This window comes from Macrobrachium nipponense, chromosome 19 (assembly GCF_015104395.2).
Source record: "Macrobrachium nipponense isolate FS-2020 chromosome 19, ASM1510439v2, whole genome shotgun sequence".
NCBI classification, from domain to species: Eukaryota; Metazoa; Arthropoda; class Malacostraca; order Decapoda; family Palaemonidae; genus Macrobrachium; species Macrobrachium nipponense.
In genome coordinates, this window is record NC_061088.1 from 57,518,421 (window position 1) to 57,545,286 (window position 26,866).

Consider the following 26,866-nt stretch of genomic DNA (forward strand, 5'->3'; position numbering starts at 1 on the left):
AGCGGGAGGGGGGGAAGGTGACTGGACAGGCGTCTGGCTGTCTCGTGATCCCGTAGTGACCACGAGGCGGTAAGACCAAAACAAGACAACTAAGCCTAGGACAAACAACTGATCAGAGAGATGCTATCGGGAAGCAACTGAACTGAAAAGCAGTAGCATATAGGCCCACTGGGCCAAAACCAACTGATCAGAGAGATGCTATAGGGAAGCAACCGAACTGATGAGCGGTAGTATAGGCTCAATGAGCCAGGACCTAGGCTAAGCCAGACGCCTAACTAACCTAACCATAACAAAATACATGGTACAATTAAATAAAATAAAAGAAGAAAGCAATATAGTAGGAGAAAAAATCCAGGAGTGTACGACTAACCCGAAGGTAAGTCTACCACTCAAAGCTAGTCAGAGGCCGATACTAAGAGCCGGGACTAGGGTCTGGAAAGAAGAAGCCTACATAAGGTAAAAGACATGCATGCATGACAAACCTGAGTAGACAGTACCCTAAGTAAAACGGATAATTAATATAGAGCGTACATAGATAAGGGGATGTTCTAGGTATGGGAGACCAAGAACGAACCCACCACGAGGCAGAACCATGCTGCCATGCTTCCGACCCAGAGTTCGTATTTATACCTAAAAAACGGCAAATACTGTCTCAGGGCCGGAAAAAACCAACTAACCATAAATACTGAGTACTTAACTTAGCTGCTGCGATAGCTGCACGCTCCATTATAGATAAATCCAACGAAAGGGCACAAAAAAACACAGAGAGAAAAATAGCACGTGTGACTCGTGTGCGCTAACTGAAAAGGATGGCCACCAGAGGCGCAGCAGTCGGCAGCATGGGATGGAGTAGTAGTAGTACGAGCTGCTCACTCTGTGGGTCCGCTCTCCTCATGGAGGGTTTTTGTAGTGGGAGATTTCTATTGGCATTTGGCTCGTGGTAGTGGTCTCACTCGCCTAGTGTTCATACCGACACCCTCTTGGAGGGTGAGCGAGTCAGTTATACTGACCTTTTTCTTTATTTTATTTATTCTCTGGTATGTGTTAGTACATTTACCCTAGAAATAATAGATTAAAGGATATTTCGCTGGCGACACGAGCCAATCGCCCAGAAATAGATTTTTCCTTACGTCAAAATCCCTTTATTTGGCAATAACATACAGGTGTGAGTGGCCCTACCAAAAAAATAAGGGACACATCACTATATAGCCATTAAGGCAGCTAAGGCTCAAACAGGATTGAGCCTGGCAGTGGGATCAAAGGAAAATGTTAGTGAGGCAGGTAGAAAGGAGATCAGGATCTTACAACTAAAACTACTTAGACAGTGTCAGTGTCAATAGACACTGTGTTTCCCGCTGCCACTGCTGGAAATTTAAGAGATTCCAAGGATTTCAGGTAGTGACATTTGAAAACTGTCGGCAACTTCCAGCCTGTGTACTTTTTTAAATCATCAAAATTCATATGTTGAAAATAATTAATTGAGGTGGCTACTGCCCTGATGTCATGGACTTTAGGGAAGGAATCAGGATTGGCTTGTTTGATAAAATATAGGATTTGTTGTCTGATTCCTTTTAAGGAAATGGTGCCACCTTTTTCCCTTATAAATAGGGAACCTGAGGACCTAGAAGATGTCCTGGACAAATAGGCTCGTAAGGTCGTCACCGGACATAGAGAAGGGTCTTGAGGAAGAGGGAGGATCTTCCAAGGGGCCCATCTCATTAAAGGATCCTCATTTTTAGCCAAAAAACTACGATCTGGAGATAGTAGAACTTCTCCTGAGGGGAGGAATTCAACATGGCCAGAGTCTCTGGAGAGGGCTGACAGCTCAGATATCCTGGCTCCTGAGGCCAGACTCAGTATGAATAATGTTTTCCTTAAGAGTGTTATATAGTTACATGAATCGTTGTCAGAATCTGAGGCCAGTTTGAGAACGTCATTTAAGAACCATGAAATTGAGCTAGGTCTTTCTGATGGTCTGAGCCTAGCGCAAGCTTTAGGGATAGACGAAAAGTAAGAGTCTGTTAAGTCTATCCTAAAGCCAAACTGGAAGATTTTCTTTAACGCTGACTTATTGGTCGTAATAGTACTAGCTGCTAGACCTTTTTCAAATAAGGATCTGAAAAAGGAAATAGCCAAATTAATAGTCATGGTTCTAGAATCCGTTTCCTTCAGGAAATTTGCTAGTTTTTAACTGCTGCGTCATACTGACGCAAATTTGATTCTCTTTTATCCGATTCTAAGAAAAGGATATTCTGAGGATCACATCTCTTTTAGCCGCGAAATTCATGAAGTCCATAAAGTTAGGATTTTGAGAATTCCTGAGGAAGCGAACACAGTCCTCATTTGTACGTACTGACTGAGACAGTTTGGGATTGGGAATCCGTTGAGGTCAGAGACCCAATTCCAGAAGGAGAGGGTACCAATTGCTCTTAGGCCAGTCCGGGGCTACTAGAGCAACTTGTCCCTTGAAAGACCTGAGCTTGTTCAGGACGTTCAATAGAAGATTCACTGGAGGAAAGATGTAAATCTTCTTCCACTGATTCCAATCTATGGACATGGCGTCTGTGGCATAAGCCAGAGGGTACAGGTTGGGGGCCACATAGCAAGGGAGCTTGTGGTTGGATTGTGACGCGAAAAGATCCACCTGGAGGTCTGGGACCTTTTGGCATATCCACTGGAATGAGCGCCTGTCCAGGGACCACTCCGATTCTAGAGGAACTGAGCGAGACAGGGCATCTGCTATCACGTTCCTTACTCCCGCCAGATGAGTGGAGGATAGGTGCCATTTGTACTTGGTTGCTAGAGAGAAAATGGCTATCATGACATGGTTCACATGACTCGATTTGGATCCTCCTCTGTTGATGCAGTGTACTACCACCGCGCTGTCCAATACTAGTTTGATGTGGGAACCTTTGGCTGGTAGAAGCCTCTTCAGTGTGAGGAATACTGCCATAGCTTCCAGTACATTTATGTGAAGCCGGCGGAACTGAGGTGACCAAGTCCCTTGTACTTTCTTGAATTGAGAGTATCCTCCCCACCCGCTTAGAGAGGCGTCCGTGTGGATAACCAACGCTGGAGGGGGAAATTGGAGAGGAACTGATTTGGACAGATTCTTGGCCTCCGCCCAGGGGTGGAGACGCTTGCGGAGAATCGGCAGGATTACTGACAACTTGTCTCAAGATTTGTTGTTTGCTTTTGAGCGCCAAACTCGATTTATATCTTTCAACTTTGCTTTCATCAGAACATCTGTGACTGACGCAAACTGGAGAGAGCCTAGGATTCTTTCCTGGTTTCTCCTTGATGTCTGTTTGCATTTGAGGAATTGCCTTGTAGCTTTGGCTATTTCTTTCCTTTTGGCCAACGGAATTGACAGAGTGTGGGAGTTCAGATCCCACTGAATGCTGAGCCACTGAAAGTGAGATTCTGGCGTTAGCCTGGACTTGACTTTGTTTATTTGGAACCCCAGATGTTCCAGAAACTGAATTACCTTTTTCGTGGCTTTGAGGCATTCTTGGACAGTTGTTGCCCAAATGAGCCAATCGTCCAGATACGCTACTACCATTATCCCTTGGGATCTTAGTTGTTGGACTACTGATTCCGCTATCTTTGTGAATACCCTGGGGGCTACATTCAACCCGAAGGGCATCACTTTGAAGGAGAATGCCTGGTTTCCTAGCCTGAAGCCTAGATATGGGTGGAAGTGTCTTGCAACTGGGATGTGATAGTATGCGTCTGTAAGATCGATAGAGGTGGTGACGGCCCCACGGGGAAGTAAGGTCTGCATCTGCGAGATAGTCAGCATTTTGAACTTGTCGCAACGAATAAATAAGTTTAGACGGGACAAGTCTAAGATTATTCTTCGTTTGGTTGAGCCTTTCTTTGGCACGCTGAACAAGCGTCCTTGAAACTTTAAATGTTTGACTCTTGATACTACCCCTTTCTGAAGGAGTTCTTGTGCATACTCTGTCAATTCCTTTGTTGGTTCCTGAAGGAATGTTTTGGATGGAGGGGGACCTTTGATCCAACTCCATCCCAGTCCCTTGGACACAATGCTTTGTGCCCAGGTGCTGAATCCCCATCTGTGACGAAAGAGGAACAGCCTCCTCCCACCTGAGGGTCCTCACTGACTAGGGGCTGGGCATGATCCTCGTCCGCCTCGGAAGTGTTTACCCCTGCTAGGTGTCCTTCCGCCGCCTCTTTGGCGAAATGCACCTCTAGCCCTACTTCCTCTTCCAAACCTATTAAAGGCTTGGAACGCCTGGCCTTCAAAGACTGGGTTAAAGGCCGGAGATACAGCGTAAGAGGTCGAGGGCTGGTTCTGGGACGTCAGGAGGAGAATGGGTTGGGACTGGTTCTTCGCCGTTGACGGCTGAACCACCTGGGACATTGGTACTGCTTGCATTACCTGCTGTTGCTGAGCAGCCTGGAAAGGTGGGAACTTTCTAGGCTTCTTCAGCTTTTTGGAGGTTGAAGGGGTGACTTCAGGTTTCCTTTTGGAAGTAAGTCCCCACCGGACCTTTAGGCTCTGATTGAGCCTAGTCGCTTCATGCTGAACCTCGTTCACCACTGTTTCGGGAAAGAGGTCAGCACCCCAGATGGAAGACACAAGCAGTTTGTTTGGCTCGTGTCTGATTGTGGCTTCCTGCAGAACATGTTTTCTGCAGTTGCGCCTAGCTGTCACGAAATCGTACAGATCACAGTGCACGGTGTGTGTCTGTGCTTTTACTAAGAGTTTGAACAGAGGTTCCATCCCGTATGTGACTGCGGCAACCTCTGTCATAACTAGGGGTTTCAAAGTCCTCCCTAACCTGGTCCTCGCATCAAATTCCGCTTGGATCAGGTTATCCGACAACCTTGGGAGTCTCTCTCCAAATTGTGCAATTGTATTCATTCATCTAATTCATTTCATTTAACCATATAATACTGCAGCGCTGAATGACCTTTGCAGGTCCCAGCGCTTGGGCTATGCCCTAAATTCCATAATCAATCAATCAATCACAATCTGGTTTGAGCTTCCCAACCGTGAAGGTAGCCGGCAGATCAGCCCAGAGTTCTTCAGATCCTGGAAAGAGAAGAGATGTTGGATCTGTCTCCCTCAGCTGGGGCATAGGCTCGTCTTTCATAGCGGCCTGAATGGTTAACTCGCCGCAAAGATAGTAAATGGGCTCTTAAAAGCCTGAAGCTTGGTATTGACGCAATCCCAATCTTCTAGGCTTCTAATCCATTCTCTTTGCGCCTGGTCCCGACTGTAGATCACAGTCTCTTTCGGGATCCTATCCTCCCTCCTCATAGCCGCCTCCGTCAAACGAGCATAGCCCATAAAGGGTGGTTGGAGGTTGGCGGGGTGGAACTCGAAGTCCTCAATTCTTCGAGTACCACAATCTAGAATGGTTATCATTCCATCCTTGAAGGGAGCATAAGCTGCAACCCTCCAAGGATTGCTCGTCGTGAAGGGAGGAAGAGATTCATAGTCTGGCATTGGTTGTAAAGCCATGCCAGACTGAGGAAGAACTGCTGGGGGATTCTCCCTGAGACCCGCCATCAAGTTTTCCTGGTTTGCCAGTCTCTCCAAAATATTCCGGATTGACTGGCCAGACTCCTCAAACGAGGCGGAGATGCGCGAAAGCATCTGTTCTAACCTGTCGTTAACCATGTTAGCGACCAGGCTCCCCATCTGTTGCATAATATTGGCCGTGAACGCCTCAGTGTCGAAGGGATTAGGGTCCCTGATTGACATAGGAGTCTTAGGACGCGCTCCGGTAGACGTCGAAGGCTCTGGCTCTGTGGAAGCACGGACCTTTTCTTTCGAGGACTTGCCTCTAGACCCTTTAGAGTGTGAAGTCGAAGAAGACTTTGATTTCTCTGCTCCGGGGTGGTGAGCCGAAGTCTTATGAGATGCGGAGGAAGAGGTCTTCTTAGAAGACGTCTTCTCCAGGGTCTTCTGCTCCCGTTTCCCTTTCACTTTAGGGACAACTGAAGCTGAGGACGACTTAGCCGGAATGTCCGATTCGGAAAAGCCTTGGAAGGAAGACGAAGAAGGAATAGGGGATGAAGATCCAGATAAGCCCAAGGGAAGCCCTTGAGCTCCTAGCAAACCTACCTCAACCAACAAGTTACTCTCACCTACCGCCAGAGGCTCTACATTTAAATCCAATGTCGCCACTTCCTCGCAATCTCCGGGTTCCCATGGTCCGCCAACGCCTGCGCCACCTGCTGCTGGATAGCTGCGATGCACGGAGCTGCCACTGCTGGGTCGACGTACCCGGTCGACTTGCCGCCTGGGAAGATGCGGACAGCCATACTCTTGTCCAGGATGTATGGCTGCCCCTTAGGGACGTTCTTCCCAAATCCGCCGACCCAGGCCTTCAAGGTAGCCGACGCGGCGTCCTTCACGGCGGTAGCCTTGAATAAAGGGTCATTGTAGTCCTTACAACGAAGCCCCGAAGTTATAGGATTAAACAATTAAGACTAAGAAATGTTTATATCTCTTAACATATGCTTTTATAAACAATATAAGTATACCAAGAACAGTCATAAGTATATTACTCCGGTATATACTTACTCCGGCGGTAAACTGATCCACCAGATCATAACAGATAAAGCAGGCTTCGTGGTGCCATACCACTAGATCGTTATGACGGATGACACAGGGAGCATGGGTCCGGCAGACTTCATGACCGCAGGGATCTTGGAGGATGGCGTTACATCCCGCTTCTTGGCAGTTGGTAGCCTGTAAGTGGACAGATACATGAGTATCGGCAGTTACTAACAGGACTAACCTGCTTAGAGATATAATACTCCGCTGCATGCTGGAGTGAAAAATTTTCTGGGCATAATCCTCTCCTGTACTCCTTTAGAGATAGTCCGTAAGACCTGGTAAGTTAGTCCGATAGTTACCGGTACACCGGAGTAAAGATTCCATCGAACCAGCTACCAGCTCATACACCGAGGGTACACCGAGGGTGAGGGGTACAAGCCCAGCGGAGAACACGAGAAGATTAACTCAGATAAAAAACAAAAGAAATTAGACGGGGCGTTAGACGGGGCGTAGCTCCGCCGTAGAAAATTTCCGCAAGCAGGAGGAGAACCCGGATGGTGAGCGGGCACTCTGCCAGACAAGTGGAAATTATAACATGGTGATAACAAAACAATTGAAACATAAAAGGTATTAAATGTAAGCAGAACAGATGCATGTAAAAGCTACTCTCTGCTATCCCCCATGGGCTGGCGGAGCCAATGAGTCCGCCGCTAGCGCTGCGGATGGTGAGGGGGAAACCGAGGGAGGAGAGAGCTGCTACGAGACCTGAAGAGGACCCAGTATGAGCGGGAGGGGTGGCCAACCCAACCCGAACACATGAGGGACCCCCCCCAGATCCCCGGTAGAGAACGGTACAACGAGCCAGACTTAAGACCCCCCCATGTAATTCCTGTATCCTCCCTGGGAAGGGAGGAAGAGGGGAGGAGAGCTTGGTTGGTTGCCATGGCGACCGTGAGCAAGCGTGGGCTGCCTCCTCCCCCCTACGGGGAGGAAGGCAGGATGGGGATTTGAGCTTGTGGCTCGTGGCGATCGACTGGCCCACTGCGAACGTGGTAGGACCACACGGGCGATTGGGTCAGACAAAGAGATAGCCTAGGCTAGCTCTAACCGTCTCAGACATGCAACACAAATAAAGTAAAAAATATACATCGTATTAAATGGGAAAAGAAGGAAATCGAGAGTAAAGAAAAAGGAGGGCGTCCAGAGAAGCTAGGCTAGCCTACCTGGGAGGTAGGTAGTCCAACTACTCGGGAGCTGGCCTCTGCCAATACGTAAAACGGAGGGCGACGGCCGGGGTGGCAGGACTAAAAGAGAGATGGGTATGAACCCACATGCCTAACAGACCTAGACAAGGCACATGCATGCATGAACACTGAGCTAAGACATAAGGCATAGGATTTCCAAATAATACGATGATAAAATGATAAATTCAGTAGCACATTTTGCACCACACGTAAAAATAATCATAAAATGAAACATAAATACTGCACAGTAATAGCCATAACAGTATGGAAGACCGGAGGAGCTAGTAAAGAAACACGAGGCGAGCCGGCATGGCGAGCCCGAGACCATACGAGGAGGTGCCGTTAATGTACCTAAAAAACAGTGAAAACGGATCCTGACTGGCTAAAATTACGTGTAACCTTTCGGCAGTACTTAACTTAGCTGCTGCAATGGCTTGGAACTCCATTGTTGCAGATAAATCCAAGTTAGAGAACACAAACACAGAGAGCAAGAAAATCATGTGAGCAAAATGTCGCTAACGAAAAGGATGGCCACCAGAGGCGCTGGTGGTGGCGTCGGTGGGTGAGTAGTAGTAGTTGCTGGCGAGGGCTGTGTACCAGCTCTCTCTGGCAGGGGGATTTTGATGGAGGAGAGATCTAAATAGCAAGAGGTCTGTGGTAGTGGTCTCACTCGCCCCAGTACCATACTGACACCCTCTTTTTATTTAGGGTGAGCGAGTCAGGATACTCTGACATCCCCCTCTTTTATTTTTCTCTGGTAATGTTAGTATTATTTACCTTAGAAATATGAACTGAAGGGATATTTCACAAAGCGACACGGGCTTGGCCCAGAAATAATAATAGTAATAATAATAATGATATTAATAAATAATATAATGATAATAATACAACACCTCTAGACTCTCATAGGGCTACTCTGAAGGATATGGTCTTGAAAGTGAATTGAAAGTTGAACAAGGTAATGTTAAAGACTTTAGAAAGTCAGGCGAGGAGAGACTTAAGGGAACAAATGAAAAGTAAAGGCCAGAAAGCAATGTAGTAGCTGGAAATTAGGGGACATTGCAAAGAATTTTAGTATCATTTACAGTTTGCCACACAAGGCCTGCTTCGGGGAAAAGTTAGGTATCTATCTCTGGAAAGTGTCTGGCTTATAAAAAAGGGATTTTGACGTAGGAAAAATCTATTTCTGGGTGATTGGCTTGTGTCGGCCTATGAAATATCCTTAAGTTCATTATTTCTAGGTAAAATTAACCTAAAATTACCAGAGAAAAAATATAATCAAGAAAATGTCAGTAAAACTGACTCGCTCACTCTATAAAAGAAGTGTCGGTATGGAAATAGGGGCGAGTGGGATCACTACCACGAGTCATTTACCATTTAGACCTTCCAACATAAAATCCCCACCTGAGAGAGCTGATACTAAAGGGTGATGCGACCGCTACTACTACTACTACCGACGCCACGCGGACAGCAGCGCCCCTAGCGGTCATCCTTAATCTATGAACATCTTGTCCTGTAGGGTGGGTAAAAATAAATAGGGTGGGTTTCATAGGGCGACACGAGCCAATCACCCAGAAATAGATTTTTCCTACGTCAAAATCCCTTTTCTGGGCTCAGCTCGTGTCGGCCTATGAAATAGTACCAGAGAAACAGACAAGATGGAAAAAAGGACAAATGAAACCCAATAGTAAAAAAGGTAATATAATATAAGTGAATCAAGACTCATTACAGTATACAAACAAAAGTACTTAAAGCTAGCTTAAACTAAACAATGGCAGGGTAAAGATAGCAAATCAATATAAAGTACTTAAAATTAGCTTATACTAGACATAGTGATACATAATAGTGTAATGGCAAGAACAATATAGAATGATTCACTTAATTAAATATTTACAAAATATACAAACTCATTGTGTTCTACCCTAGCATAAAAATAAGGGTAGAAACACTGAAGTACATTATATGTACACAACGTGGATGTCCCTAGCAAAAAAATAAGGGGCATTCCACCAATATGATTCTAGCGGCTAAGGCTAGAGTATCCCGAGTAGCATGGCAATAGGGTGAGGCATGTTGGACGAGGTAGGTAGAAAGGAGACCTGGATCTATACTACAACTACTGTGCAGTATCAGGAGAAACAATGTTTCCCGCTGCTACTGCTGAAAATTTTAAAGATTCCAAGGACTTCAGGTAATGACGTTTAAAGACTGTCGGTGATTTCCATCCAGTATACTTTTTAAGATCCTCAAAATTCATATGTTGGAAATAATTAATTGAGGTGGCTACTCCTCTGATATCATGTGCTTTTGGAAATGATTCAGGGTTGGCTTGTTTAATGAAGTAAAGGATCTGTTGTCTGATTCCTTTCACTGATAAAGTGCCACCTTTTTCTCTCATAAAGAGAGGACCTGAGGATCTAGAGGATGTATGAGATAGAAAGGCTCTTAAAGTTGATACTGGGCAAAGAGAAGGATCTTGCGGAAGTGGGATGACTTTCCAAGGGGCCCACCTTGCAAGGGGATCCTCATTTTTAGCTAAAAAGCTGCGATCCGGATAAAGTAGAACTTCTCCTGAGGGGAGAAATTCTACATGACCCGCATCTCTGGATAGAGCCGACAGTTCTGAAATTCTGGCTCCTGAAGCCAGGCTTAACAAAAATAACGTCTTTCTAAGTAGCATTGTGAATGTGCAAGACGAGTTGTCAGTATCTGAGGCTAGTTTGAGGACATCATTTAAGAACCATGAAACTGAAGTAGGCCTTTGAGAAGGTCTAAGTCTAGCACAGGCTTTGGGAATAGACGTAAAGTAAGATTCTGTTAAGTCTATTTGGAAACCCAACTGAAAGATTTTCTTCAAAGCCAATTTATTAGTAGTAATAGTGCTAGCTGCTAAGCCTTTTTCAAACAAGGACCTGAAAAAGGATATAGCTAAGTTAACTGTCATGGTTGTAGTGTTTGATTCTTTCAGGAAGGATGCTAATTTTTTAACAGCTGAGTCATATTGTCTAATAGTTGACTCTCTTTTATCTGATTCTAGAAAGAGGATGTTTTGTGGGTCAATGTTAGCATCTTTTTAGCCGCAAAACTTCATGAAGTCCATAAAGTTAGGGTCTGAAGAATTCCTGAGGAAGCGAACACAGTCCTCATTTGTACTGATTGCGACAGCTTGGATTGGGGAATCCTTTGAGGTCGAGACCCAATTCCAGAAGCAGGAGGATACAGTTGCTTTTTGGCATCTGGAGCAATCAGAGCTACTAGTCCCTTGAAAGTCCTCAGCTTGCTCAAGACTTTCAAAAGAAGATTCACTGGAGGAAATACATAGATTTTTCTTCCATTGATTCCGAGTCTAACGACATGGGTGTCCGTGGCATAAGCCAGAGGGTCCAGGTTTGGGGCCACATAGCAAGGGAGCTTGTGGTTCGCTTGTGAGGCGAAGAGATCTACTTGGAGACCTGGGACTCTCTGGCATATCCACTGGAATGACCTGTCGTCTAGGGACCATTCTGACTCCGGAGGGACTGACTGGGACAGTGCGTCCGCTATCACATTTCTTACCCCTGCCAAGTGGGTGGCAGATAGATGCCATCTGTGCTTTTGTCCTGCCTAGAGCAAAGATGGATATCATGACATGATTCACGTGTTTGGATTTGGACCCTCCGCTGTTGATGCAATGTACTACCACTGCACTGTCCAAAACTAGTCTTAGATGAGACTTCTTTGGGGGAAGGAGTCTCTTCAGGGTAAGAAATACTGCCATTGCTTCCAGAACGTTTATGTGGAGCTGGCGGAATTGAACGGACCAAGTCCCCTGAACTTGCTTGAATTGAGAATATCCCCCCCAACCGGACAGGGAGGCATCCGTGTGAATGGTTAACACTGGAAGGGGATATTGAAGGGGTACCAATTTGGTAAGATTCTTCACTTTTGTCCATGGACGGAGCTGATTGCGAAGGATCTGTGGAATTACTGACAACTTGTCCCGAGATGTGACGTTTGCTCTCGATCGCCAAACTCGATTTATATCTTTCAGCCTTGCTTTCAGGAGGATGTCTGTCACTGAGGCAAACTGAAGAGAACCTAGGATTCTTTCCTGGTTTCTCCTTGACGTTTGTTTGCTTTTGAGAAATTGCCTCACAGACTTGGCTATTTCTTTTCTTTTGACCACTGGAATTGACAGATTGTGGGAGGACAAATCCCATTGGATTCCTAGCCACTGAAAACAAGACTCCGGAGTGAGTCTGGATTTCGTTTTGTTTATCTGGAACCCCATATGTTCCAGAAATTGTACTACCTTCTTCGTGGCTTTGAGGCATTCCTCGACCGTTGGTGCCCAGATCAACCAATCGTCGAGGTACGCTGCTACCATTATCCCTTGTGTTCTCAACTGTTGAACTACCACTTCTGCTATTTTCGTGAATACCCTGGGGGCTACATTCAGACCGAAGGGCATCACTTTGAATGAGAACTTCTGATTTCCTAGTTTGAAGCCTAGGAATTGACGGAAGTGTCTGGCTATAGGGATATGATAGTATGCGTCTGTAAGATCGATAGAGGTTGTGACGGCCCCACGGGGAAGTAAGGTCCGTACCTGCGAGATGGTGAGCATTTTGAACTTGTCGCAACGAATGAAAGAGTTTAGCTTTGACAAGTCTAAGATTACCCTTCTTTTTGTTGAGCCTTTCTTTGGCACGCTGAACAAGCGACCTTGAAATTTTAGATGCTTGACTCTCGCAATAGCTCCTTTCTGAAGGAGTTCCTCCGCATAATCTGTCAACTCCTTTGATGGTATTTGATAGAATGATTTGTTTGGAGGAGGATCTTTGATCCAACTCCAACCCAATCCTTTGGACACAATGCTTTGTGCCCATTTGCTGAACCCCCACCTGTGACAGAAGAGGAACAGCCTCCCTCCTACCTGGGGAGCCTCACTGTTGTTGAGCGGGTTGACCTCCGCGCCCTCCTCTGAAGTGCTTGCCTCTTGCAGCTCTTCCTGTGCCACGCTGGCGAAAGTGACCTCTCGCTCTGCTCCCCCTAGAAAACCTGTTGAAGGTTGGGTAGGCCTGGCTTTCATACATCGAATTGAAGGCCGGCGAGACTGCGTATGAGGTCGAAGGTTGGCTTTGAGGAGACAACAGGAGAATGGGCTGTGTCTGCTTTGAGGTTGACGGCTGTCCCTGTTGTGTAACTGGGACGGCCTGAACGAAATGTTGCTGCTGCTGTTTTTGATAGGGTTGGAATCTCTTACCCGTTTTCTTTAACTTCTTACCAGCAGCAGGGGCGCTCTCTTGTTTCCTCTTGGAAGAGATGCCCCATCTGGCTCTAAGGCTCTGGTTAAGCCTAGCAGCCTCATGATGCACCTCATTCACAGAGGCTTCTGGGAAGAGGTCCACACCCCACATGCTGGAAGCTAGGAGTCTATTAGGCTCATGCCTAATAGTTGCCTCCTGCAAGACATGCTTTCGGCAGTTCCTTCTGGCTAAGAAGAAGTCAAAGGCATCGGCTTTAACCGTCTGGAGCTGGGATTTAGCCAGTATTTTGAACAGCGGTTCCGTAGCATAGGACAGGGCAGCCATCTCCGTAATGATAAGGGAGTTAAGAGACCTCCCAAATCTTGTACGGGCATCGAATTCTGCCTGAATAAGGCTATCAGGCAGTCTCGGGAGCTTCTCGCCAAACTGATCCATCGCGCAGTCTGGCTTCAGCTTACCTACTGAGAAAGTGGCAGGTAGGTTCTCCCACAATTCTCCAAAGGACGGAAAGAGCGGAGATGTAGATTCCGCCTCTCTCAACTGTGGCATGGGCTCGTCTTTCAGGACTACCTGTAGAGTCGCTTCTACTACCTTAGTAGCGAACGGAAGAGAAGCCTCCTCCTCCGTAGCGAAGATGGTAAAGGGGCTCTTGAATGCCTGGAGTTTGGTATTGGTACAGTCCCAATCCTCCAGGCAGTGAACCCATTCCCTCTGTGCATGATCCCTACTATATAGCACAGTCTCTCTAGAGATCTTATCCTCTCTATTGAGAGCAGTTACGGTCAGCCTAGCATACCCTATGAAAGGCTGAGTCAGTCCGGGAGGATAGAACTCGAAGTCCTCAATCCTTCTAGTTCCACACTCCGGGATCGAAATCATGCCATCCTTGAAGGGGGCATAAGCGGCCACTCTCCAGGGATTATCCATAGAGAAGGCTGGTAGGGATTCATAAGGAGGTAGCTGTAGGAGACCAGTACCTGCTACAGGGGAGCTTGTCTGAGGGGCCTGATTGAGGCCAGCAAAGCGGTCGTCATGCTCTCTAACTCGGTTAGAGAGGTCTTGGATGGACTGACCAGATTGGTTGATCGTACTGGACAGCTGGGCAAACATTTACTCAAACTTGGTACCAAGAGAGCCAACCATCTCTCCCACTTGTTGCATCACTACCGCTGAGAAAGTGGTGGGATCAAAAGAGCTAGGTCCCGCCACCCCAACAGGAGTTACCGGAGTAGATCCGGTAGATGCCGGAGAAGGCATTGGCTCGGCCAGAGCGCGAGCCTTCTCCTTAGAAGCCTTGCTTCTAGAGCTCTTTGAATAGGAAGAGCTAGGCTTCGTTTTCACCGCATCTGCATAGGAAGTCGTAGACTTCCTAGCTGAAGAAGACGACGACTTCTTAGAAGTCGTCTTATGTAGGGTCTTCTGTTCTCTCTGTCCCTTCACCTTCGGGGGTACAGAGAGAGCGGGAGAACGAGCAGGGATCTCAGATCCCGTGAAGCCTTGGAAGGAAGAAGAAGGAACAGGGGAAGAAGATCCAGGAGCGCCCAAGGGTAGACCTTGAGCGCCCGACACACCTACCTCAACCAACAAATCCTCCGCACCTACCGCCATAGGCTCGAGATTAAGGTCCAGGTTAGCCACATCTGGGACCGGCTCCTGCGTCGAGACGGACCCAAACGCCTGCTGCACCTCCTGCTGAATGGAAGCTATGAGTGGGGCTGCTGAGATGGGGTCCACATACCCCGTCGCCTTGCCTCCGGGGAAGATCTGGACGGCCAGCTTCTTGTGCAGCATATAAGGCTGGCCCTTGGCGGCGTTCTTCCCGAAGCCGCCCACCCAAGCTTTCAGGGTTGCCAGAGCGACTTCCTTCACGGCGGCAGCCTGTAAGAGAAGGCGATATGAAGCTTCTAGCGGTGGAGATACGGTTTAAAGAAGCTTAAAACTAAGGGTTAGTGATTGATAAGACGAAGAAATGTCCAGGAGTTAACTTACCCCACCCAAAAGCTGACTCACGAGGTCATAGCAGATGGTGCATGCCTCCGGGTGCCAAACGATCAGCCCGTTGTGGTTAGTGGCACACGGGGCGTGGGTCCTACACTCTTCATGGGCGCAGGGGTCGTACAACGTAGCGTTGCAACCTGGAACCTGGCAGTTGGTAGCCTGTAAGTGGAGAGATACATGAGTATCAGAGTGCACACTTACAGCCTAACATAGACTCCGCTGCATGCCGGAGCATGTAAGTTAGATTAAACTAGAGCCCCGCCGTAATACGTGTGGTTAGCTAGGCGGTTGGTGGGGGTCTGAGGCTTACGCCGGAGACAGGAAAAAGGTTCCAACCAGGTGTGGTGAGGAGCCATGAAACCACGACGGAGATAGTACATAAAATTAAATTAAAAACTAAAAGTCATCGTATCAGTAAGGGTATATCCGTATAGAATGAGGTATAACACTTTCCGTCTACTAGAGGAGTGCCCGGGTAAGAAGCGAGCTCTCCTCCGGTAGCGAAAAACAGGATATAGTAGGCAAGCAAACAGACCACTAGTAAATTCCCACCCCGCCCACTGGCGGAGCCAGGTGGACCTATAACCGAAGGGGCTCCCGGCTTCAGCGGGGGCTCCGTCCGTTAAGGTAGGGAAAGGATTGGGACTGGGGAAAATATGGGGGGGGGGGACGGCGGACGAGAGAGAGAGGGGGGGTGGCCTCCTCCTCCTCCTCCTCCTCCTCCTCCTCCTCCTCCTCCTCCTCCTCCTCCTCCTCCTCCTCTCTCTCTCCGCCTCCTCCTACGTCCCTACTACTACTCTCGGTAACCCGGTACCTGAGACAAGTGGTCGCCCTAGACCCCAGCTGGTACGGAACTCCTGGCCTCCTCGGAGGGAGAGGGAGGTAGGCTACGGTGGTTGTCGTGACAACCAAGGAGATCCACCAGACCCCTCCCTATCACATGGTAGGGAGGGAAGGGGGAGGGTAAGGTGCTTAAGGGACACGTGAACGTAGGTGGCCTAAGCCGCGATAGCAACACAACCACAGAGGGGCCACGTGAACCAGCCTGTACCAACACATGGCACAAAGCACCTAGGCTAGCCTAACACCCTAAATAACACTGATAAATAATACATCGTAAAAGAAAGAAGAGACACTTTTAGTAAAAGAAAAAGAAGCCCAGGAGGAGGCGAACTGATCCGAAGAACAGTCGACTACTCGGAGCCAGCAGTAGCCGATGAAGAGCAAGAGCTGGGATGCTGGGCCAGAAAAACACAGTATAGCCCTAAATACCAAACTAAGAGAAAAATGGTAAAAGGGCTGTGTCCTAACTATAAAATCGATGTAATAAAACGATGAACGTAAATATAAAAAGCCCATAAGCATAAGATGTCCCAGTATGGGAGACCAGGAAATCTTAATAACACGAGGCGGCACAAGGCCGCCCCGAGTCAACCGGGAGACCGTATATGACCTATAAAAAGGAAAATACTGGTCCCTGGAAGACTGGAATACCAAAAATTACTACTTATGAGGCACTTAACTTAGCCGAAGCAATTGCAGCACGTTCCATCGTAATTAGGGATAAAATCCAGCGAAAAACAACACAAGTGAAAAAGAAGCACCTAGCGTTGTAGAGCTAAAGTTTAAGGATGACCGCTAGGGGCGCTGCTGTCCGCGTGGCGTCGGTAGTAGTAGTAGTAGCGGTCGCATCACCCTTTAGTATCAGCTCTCTCAGGTGGGGATTTTATGTTGGAAGGTCTAAATGGTAAATGACTCGTGGTAGTGATCCCACTCGCCCCTATTTCCATACCGACACTTCTTTTATAGAGTGAGCGAGTCAGTTTTACTGACATTTTCTTGATTTTATTTTTTCTCTGGTAATTTTAGGTTAATTTTACCTAGAAATAATGAACTTAAGGATATTTCATAGGCCGACACGAGCTGAGCCCAGAAAAAACTCATAATTTCACTGCAATAAACAAACTGTAAACTGAATAAGATGAATATGAAGGATTTTTTTTATCATTAGTAAAATTTATACTTCGTCAACTCTTGTATGATATAGTTATGGTTTACAAATTGTTATATGGAAAACGTGTTTTTGATATAAAAATTTGTTCTGTACAGTTCAGTATTAAAATTTAAATGCCCAGTGGTAAATTCTCAGATCTAAATTCTTACTTTGAAAAATACTTTAAATATGAACCTCTTATTATTAGTGAGATGGAGATGGTAAATTCAACCTACTTCTGAGTTTGTAAATCTTGCCTTTTGCTCCATAGCATAAGATAACACTTCCACTTTCCAGTTAGGGTAATTTACAATTTTGTTTTTTGCCAACTTGTTTGTTAATTTATCAACTTTTTATGTTACAGAGAGTTGCCTTAGACTGGCCTCCTAAGTGCAGCGAATGACATTCATCATAGGTGAAAGGATAAGGTTTTATAAGGCAAAAATAAAATACATTTAATAAATAAAACTTCTTTCTTTCTATGCCCACAATTTTAAGTATTACTTGATTTTGAAATTATTTCCATAAAGAAAGTTCTTCATTCTTTTTTTATAATTTCTTAAAATTCAGAATACTGACTGCTAAGTGGAACTTATAAGAACAAGAACTTTAAAAATCCAGTGTTAATAAAGTAATAAACTCATAAATATCATACGTATTTGTAAAGAGTAATTTGTATTTTTTCTTGTATACAAACCTAAAGTTTTTGACACAGGATATTGTTTCAAGCTTGAGCTGGAAACAGACATTCATAATACTTATTGGCAAGGTAGTTAAAAACTGACAGGTAAGGAAAGCCCCTTCCACCCTCTTGCCAGTCGGTCTACACTCCTCTCTCCCTTTAACCCCCTGAATGTAGGACCATCTTGATGTGGTAAGGGGCCTCTTGAACAAACCCCTGCAGTTTGTTCCCAGGTTTGATTCCATATTCATGTGGAATTTTTTGGTAAAATTTATATGACATGATAAATATGAAAAGGTATCATAGCTTGGACTGGGGTTTATATCTGAAGCTAATAGTTGGAACTGTGGTAGGGTCATCAACTACCTGATAATGTTTGGACCTGAGAAATATCAGATTGATAGCTCAAGGGCAGAACTATTCTGCAGAGCTGGACCATGGATTTCAAGGGTGGTCTGGTTCTGGGGATAGGACTCTTGGCATTCTGCCTGATTTGCTTATAATATGATTAGGGTGGGGATGATCTATTCTTGTAATACTATATGTCTCAACAAGCAGATTTGGCTTACACATGAGCCACCCTAATGGTGATGAGCCATCTCCTGTGGGGCAGGATAGGGGTGATCACTTAGGAGCCGGCTCCTGCTGGTGCCACTGGTGGACAAATAAATGCCATAAAAGGCAGATATCTTTTCAAAATTTTCAGATTTACCCAATTTTTTGTCTTTCAATTTAATCTTTATGAGTAGCAATAAATTATTTAGTACCCTGGACCCTTTGAAGATACCCTTTCGGCACAGATGATGAGCGCAGCTCCTTCCTCTGAAAACCTGTGTTTGGACGTGGCTAGGAAACCTTCTAGTGTAATAACATTGGAACTGACTGTATGCTCCCGCACAGAGCAAATGGAAATTGACGAAAAATGTATTGGAAATTTTTATGATAAGCACCTGACCTTTAATTTGGGAGATACTAATTGTGATATTTATAATGAATACTGAGACATTGTGAAGTGTCGTGGCAATTATATAACATAAACTATCATCTGAAGGTCTGACAACAAAATTGGCCTCAGCAAAAGAAAGTGAAAAATTCAAAGCATTATTGCATCTTGGAGGAGTTCAAGTCTACTGCTCAGTATTTGGAATCACACAAGGGAATGGTATTTGCACACCAACTGATGACATACTCTGAGGAGAAATTTGTAGAAGAATTAAGATATCAAGGTATCATTAGAATTGAAAGAATGAAGATGATCAATGGAGCCTTGGTTTCACTTCCAAATTTAATTATTATGTTCACTTCTACTTCCTTACCTAATGTAATAAAAGCAGTACGGTTACGTTTTAAGGTTAGTATATCCAAAGACCGGTGTGATTTTTTTATTGTAAAGAATATGGTCATAGTTAGGTTCTTGTAGGAAGAAGCCACAAGGCAAGCCTGTCACATGTTAAGGGTAGTGAACCATAGTATGGTGAATGTTATAAAGAAGCAAAATGTATAGATTGTAGAAATATACATTCTCTTCACAAAATTGGACATCAAGGAAAAAGAAATCCAGATATTAAGGGTAACTGAACACATAACATTCACAGAGACTAAACAGAAGTATTAAGCCAGTATGTTAGACCAGGAATATCATTTTCTAGTATTGTGGCTAAACAAAGATGAAGTGTAAATGCTACTAGAGGTGCTTCCTTTGGTAACATAAAAGGAAGATCAGTGGTGTACTGCACTTATGCCTCTTTGGAGGTTGGGCCAGTGATTTCTGGCAGTCTACCTCTTTGGAGGCTGTACTCATAATTTCTGGCACTCTTGCCTCTTTGGAGGTTGTACCAGTGATTTTTGGCATTCTGCCTCTTGGGAGGCTGTGCCAGATATACCTGGTAGGTCAGCCTCTTTGAAGGCTTCACTATCTGTATCCAGTGCATGCGTCTCTCTGGAGCTTGCACCAGCTTTGACTGGTGTTCTTGATGCACTGTGTTTTGCATTGTTCTGATCAGTCTTGCCTTTAGTTAAGACCGAAAGATCTCGAGCAGTTCTCGTTTTTCATTTTCCTCCATGACATTACCTTTATATAATATACAGTAGTACCTCGAGATACAAAATTAATCCTTTCCGAGGCGCCCTTCGTATCATGAGGTTTTCGTATCTTGGACCACATTTTACATGTAAAATGGCTAATCCATTCCAAGCCCTCCAAAAACACCCCAGTAAATTATATTTCCAGGCCTAAAACACATGTTCTAAGGTTACGACGCCAATCCGACGGAAGAAATATGATTCCAAAAAGGCAAAATACTGTACATACTTGAGTAATATTCAACTGCATGTAATGTTCAACCCCATTTTTACTGCATATATTAGGACTTTAGCATATGTCCCTTAGCAATAAGCCTAGCCTATGTTAGCGGTTGCTACAGTAGCCTAGTCTATGATTCTAACATCTAAACCTAAGAGCTAAAAGCTTAGAATATGCCAATAAAATGTATAAATAATCAGTATGTACTCATTTCAAATAATTATTAATTAATCATTAACTATAATACACAAACAAACAAACAAAAAAAACCTTCCAATTGATTGTTTACATTCAGCTCTTACCCATCTTACGAGTACCGAACGAACGCCAAGCAATCATTTTTCCTAGCACACAGTAAACCATAAATTTTCATTAGTATCTCTCTTCAACTAATGAAACTACCAAACAGTATAATAACCATTAATTTCTATTCTTTATTCTATCTTTACCTAATGGAGATACCGAGTTACTGACAGCTATAATGAAACATGCGTATACGTAACGTAATATTAAAACAGAAGAAGTAGTCTAAAAAATACATATTTGTTGGCAGTCTGATTTATTTTATATTTTATGATATCTAATTCACAATTTTTTTTATTAAATGTATTGCATGTACTCATTTCAAATAATTATTAAGTAACCATTAACTATAATAAACAAACAAAAAAAAGCTTCCAAACTTCTGTTTACATCCAGCACTTACGAGTATCGAATGATCGCCAAGCAATCACTTTACACAGTAAGCCAATTTTCATTATCTCTCTTCAACTACTGAAACTACCAAACAGTATAATAGCCATTCATTTCTATTCTTTATTCTATCTTTACCTAATGTTTTTTTTTTTTTATTAAATGCGTTGCATGAATAAGTTTTTCAATTTACAGCATCCTTTTTCCAATAGAATACTTAAAGCACAAGGGGTAGATGCTGACCAATAGGAGAGCAGGACCTTATGGGGTGACTAGCATCAGGAACCAATGGGAGAGCAGGAGGATGGTGGCGAGTTTACTCAGTTGGCGGCGCAAGAGTTTTAAAATTGTTCTCGGTGGTCCGGGCGAATCTCGGGACTTTACAGCAACAACCTTTCGCATCTTGAAACCTTTTCGTATGTAGAACTGTAAAATTGTTCGTATTTCGAGTTTTTCGTAAGTTGAGCCTTTTGTATGTCGAGGTACCACTGTACTATATGTATATATATATATATATATATATATATATATATATATATATATATATATATCTATATATATATATATATTTATATATATATATATCATATATAATATATATATAATAATGTATATTATATATATATATATATATATTATTTATTATTATGTGTATATATATTATGTGTATTATATAAAAATAATTTTATAATTTTTAAATATATTATATATATATAATTATTATCTTATTAATAATATATATATATATGTATATATATATATATATATATACAGTGGTCCCCCCGTATTCGCGGGGGATGCGTACCAGACCCCCCCGTGAATAGTTAGAATCCGCGAATGTTTGGAACCCCTATAAAAAGGCTAAAAACAGCCTATTTTGTTAGTTACAACTCATGAAAAACCCACTAAAAATTTTCCTACATGGTTTTTTTAATAGTTTTAGTCACAAAAAGTGCATTTTATGATGAAATTCATCAAAAAAAACCAGGAATTTGTGGATATTTATCATAGAAAAATACCGCGAATGAATTCTGTGAATTTTCCGCGAATAATGCAGGGAAACTTCCCGAGAGAAATCCGCGAATGTGTGAGTCCGCGAATCTGGAGAACGCGAAATACTGGGGGGTCCACTGTATATATATATATATACATACGATAAGTCATTACATATATATATATATATATATATAGATATATCTATATCTATACATATCATTATTAATGGGGTATGATGGTGTGATGTTGATATAATATATGATATATATATATTATATATATTATATATATATATCATCATACATAATAAATATAATATATATATATTATAACATACTATATATATACTATATATATATATATATATATATATATATATATCATATATATATTAATACATACATACATACATACATACATACACATATAATATATATATATATATATATATATATATTATATATATATTATAATATATTATCTATATATATATATATATATACATACATACATACATACATACACATATATATATATATATAAAATTATATATTATAATAATATATATAATAATACATACATCATACATATATATATATATATATATATATATAGTATATATCTATATTATATATATATACAGGCGGCCCGCAGTTAACAATGCAATCACTTAGTGGCGAATCGGTTTTATGGCTGTCGTAAAAAATATTCATTTAAAAAATAAGGTATTTTAAGGTATTTTTACCATTCTGGCCATAAAGGTTATACAAATGATATTAATAATTTTTATTGAGAGTTATTACATAGGTATTAGGGTAATATATATGCCTCTGATGCTGTTCTATGCTGAAAATATCGAGTTAAATAAGTGCAAATTTACCCTTGGATGTGTCGATTTATAAATGTTCATGTTTAAAATATGTATGAAAATGTATTACGTATAGGGTATTTTTATTTCTGCACAGAAATATAATGAAAGGCAGCTTTTGAAACTGCCCTTCACATTATCAAAGATGATGTTTTTTTCATGTTCGTTCTTGTGAGCTGCCGCCTGCCGCTTTTCCGAAAATATAGAGTTAAAAAAAGTGCAGATTTAGCCAGCAATGTGTCGGTTTTATAAATGTTCATGTTTTTATTTTTAAAATGTGTATGAAAATACGTATAGGGTATTTTTATTTTTGTACATAAATGTGATACAAATTAAGGCAGCTTTTGTAACTCCCCTTCACGTTAGCAGAGGATGTTTTTTTCATGTTCGTTCTTGTCCGGCCACTGTCCTGAAAAATACATTTGCAAAGACTTAACATGGTTATATTTTATTAACCCTCTTACGCCGAAGCGGTAAAAAAAAAATTGTCTCCCGTGTGCCGGAAGTGTTTCAGAGTGAGCGCGGAAGCGAAAATTTTTTTTTTTTCAAAAAATCACAGCGCGCTTAGTTTTCAAGATTAAGAGTTCATTTTTGGCTCCTTTTTTTGTCATTGGCTGAAGTTTAGTATGCAACCATCAGAAATGAAAAAAATTATCATTATCATATATAAATAATGCGATATATTATAGCGCAAAAACGAAATTTCATATATAATTGTATTCAAATCGGGCTGTGTGCAAAATGGTTTAAGGTAACAAGTTACTTTTTTTTCGTTGTAATGTACACTAAATTGCGATCATTTTGGTATATAACACATTGTAAAACGATAAAAGCAACACACAGAAAATATTATCACAAAATAATGCATGAATTTGTAACGCGCGGACGTAAACAAATATTTTTTTCAAAAATTCACCATAAATCTAAATATTGTCCTAGAGACTTCCAATTTTTTTCAAAATGAAGACAAGTGATTGAATATTACTATACTGTAAGAGTATTAGCTTACAATTGCAGTTTTCGACCATATCTGACGAGTTAAAGTTGACCGAATGTCGAATTTTTTTATAATCTTTTTTTATATGCAATTATTTCAGAAATAAGAAAAGCTACAACCTTCAAATATTTTTCGTTTTATTCTACATGAAATTGCGCACATTTTCATACATAAAACTCTATGAAATGCCTAATATGAAACGGAGCAAATATTCCAAGAATGGGACGTACGCATTTCGGAGATTTGTGGCGGAGAATCCACGCGCGGAGGGAAGGAAAGATTTTTTTTTTTGTTTAATTCAAACAATAAATCTAAATATTTTGCTAGGAGACTTCGAATTTGTTTCAAGATGAAGATAAATGACTGAATATTACTAGACTGTAAGAGTTTTAGCTTACAATTTGCGTTTTCGACCATTTCGGTAGAGTCAAAATTGACCGAACGTGGTTTTTTTTCTATTTATCGTGATTTATATGCAAATATTTTGAAAATGAGAAAAGCTACAACCTTCAATTATTTTTTGTTGTATTCTACATGAAATTGCGCACATTTTCATATATATAACTTTATGTAACGGCTAATTTAAAATGGTGCAAACATTACCACAATCGCACATATGATTTTTTCGGAAGAGTTACCGCGCGGACGTAAAGAAAATGTTATTTTTTTCATAAATTCACCATAATCGAATATTGTGCTAGAGACTTCCAATTTGTTGCAAAATGAAGGTAAATGCTTGAATATTACTAGAATATAAGCGTTTTAGCTTACAATTGCGTTTTTTCGACCATTTCGGTAGAGTCAAAGTTGACCGAAGGTTGAAATTTTGGCAATTATTGTTATTTATATGAAAATATCTCAAAACTGATAAAAGCTACAACCATGGGTTGTTTTTAGTTGCATTGTGCATGAAATTGCGCACATTTCCATATATAAAACTTTATATAACGGCTAATTTTAAAATGGTGCAAACATTACCGCAATCGCATGTATGATTTTTTTCGGAAGAGTTACCGCGCGGACGTAAGGAAAAAGTTTTTTCATAAATTCACCATAAATCGAAATATTGTGCTAGAGACTTCCAATTAGTTGCAAAATTAAGGTAAATGATTGAATATTACTAAAATTTAAGAGTTTTAGCTTACAATTGTGTTTTTCGACTATTTCGGTAGAGTCAAAGTTGACCGAAGGTTGAAATTTTGGCAATTATCGTTATTTATATGAAAATATCTCAAAACTGATAAATGCTACAATCATGAGTATTTTATTGTTGTATTCTACATAAAAATGCGCACATTTTCATATATAATACTTCATGTAACGGCTAATTTACAATGGTACAAAAATTATGTCAAAGTGACGAAATAATTTCCGAGATGTGTCACAGATACTTTTTAGTGCGGCAAGAAAGAAATTCGCACTTGCGCGCCTGTGTAACGATTGTAAACAAAACAACACCTTGATCCGTGAACTCCCAGCATCCCCCAAGGCGCGTGATTCAAAAGTTTTAGGCTGGTAGGCCTATAAGTATTTTTCTGCAAATTTAAAAAAAAACTTTTGTAAGTCGACATAAAATACATCCAGTCGGCGTAAGAGGGTTAATTTGGGCGCTAATTATAATAAAAATTCAGCTTTATGTTATAAGTTTTCATTTATTTTATGTTTAAAATGTGTATGAAAAATGTATTACAGGGTATTTTTTTATTATTCTACATAAATATGATACAGTGACAGTACGCATGTCCATTTGAAGACTTTGTAACAGCCCTTCACGTGATGAAGACAATAGGTTGTTCAGTTGCGCCTGAATTACCATTGAATCACGTTTTTATAACATATTTACAATTGTTGCCTAAATTGATTTTATAAGACAAAACTCTCGTATACATTCGATTTTGCAACACTGCAATTTGTTTGTTTTTCCATGGGATAGAAATACAAAATATAACTGTGCAACTCGGTCGATTTTTTGCTTTGTTTCTCAAGCAAAAAATTAAGGTACGACTGTACGAGCTCGAGATGCCGCTGCTACATAGATAGCATAGTGACGAAAATTAAGATAAGCACAGAAGAAAAACTAAATATGTATCTTTTCCATAAATCTTTTAAAAAGTTATACATTACTTCACTGTATCCAATAATATTGTATGTATTCTCATATTATTGAGCGGCCAATGTTTTGTTTTGGAAATCAGCTGATGGCAAATAAAAGTTTATTTCGCCATATTTAACGCAATTCTGAGCGAATTTTCTTGCTTCTAGTTAGCATAAACGAATATCGATACTTGACTTGTATGAGACAAGGATGTTTTTCCTTATACGACATGTTTTTGTATGGAAATATGGCTTGAATATGTCTTGTTGTAATTATGAACTTTTTTTTTTCTTTAACAGATTATGTTGGCGGCATGTTTATTGAGCAAAAAAAAAAAGTGATTCCGTTTGCAATTTTCTTTTATATCATCGTAATACGAACCTTACGTTATTTATCTTATATCGGCGTGATACCAACAGTAAAATGTGTTTGCAAAAAGACCCCCAAGGGGGGAACCCATTGCTATGGCATAGCAATGGGTTCCCCCTTGGGGTTCTTTTTGCAAACGCATACATGGCACACACAGAAGAGGTCACTTTTGAAGAACACCCAAAACCCAGAATCTATGGGAGACATATTGATGATATCTTTATCACAACAAAGGGCAAAAATGACATAGATGAATTAGTAAATAAACTCCGAGCAAATTCTACATTAAATTTTACGGTAGAAAAAAAGTGATGAGAAAATGCTCCCCTTCTTGGACGTACTTGTGACCCAGAAAAACAACAAATACAATACCACCATATACACTAAAAAGACAGATGCTGGGAGATGCTTAAATGCTAGAGGAGAATGCCCTGATGCGTATAAACGATCTGTGGTAAATGCATACATAAAATGCGCCATAACACACTGTTCGACGTGGAAAGCGACAAACGAAGAAATCAACAGAGTTCAACAGTTGCTCACAAATAACGGCTACCCAGATGGCATGATCCAGCAAGTTGTCAAAAAGAGATTAGAGGCTTTCCATAACCCGACCCCGAGGGACAACACACAAGACAAAGACAAAGAAATAGTGATATACCATCAGATATCGTACAACAAACACCACGAAGATGAAAGGAAAGCCATCCTTGGTATACTGCGAAGAGGAACCACCCCCCTAGCACCATATAAGAAAATAACAGCAAGAATTTATTGCAAGCCAAACCTTACGGCCTCACTGGTAATGAAAAATAGTACGGCTCCATTGATGGAGAAAGAGG

General features: G+C 41.9%; 1 protein-coding gene across 5 annotated transcripts in view; it reads left to right on the forward strand.

The window, feature by feature from the left end:
• LOC135217263 (tRNA pseudouridine synthase Pus10-like) overlaps positions 1-26,866 on the forward strand; it is a 357,385-nt gene that overhangs the window by 305,837 nt on the left and 24,682 nt on the right. For 4 of the 5 annotated variants that reach the window (XR_010315089.1, XR_010315090.1, XM_064253011.1 and 1 more), the window contains one exon: positions 17,387-17,490. The exons of the other annotated variant lie outside the window; for it this stretch is intronic. Coding sequence is in view for 1 of the 4 variants with exons in the window: in XM_064253017.1 (XP_064109087.1) it covers positions 17,387-17,425 (39 nt within the window). In the remaining 3 variants the exon portion in view is untranslated. Of the gene's footprint in view, positions 1-17,386; positions 17,491-26,866 lie in introns of those variants that run through there. 5 annotated transcript variants of the gene reach the window in all.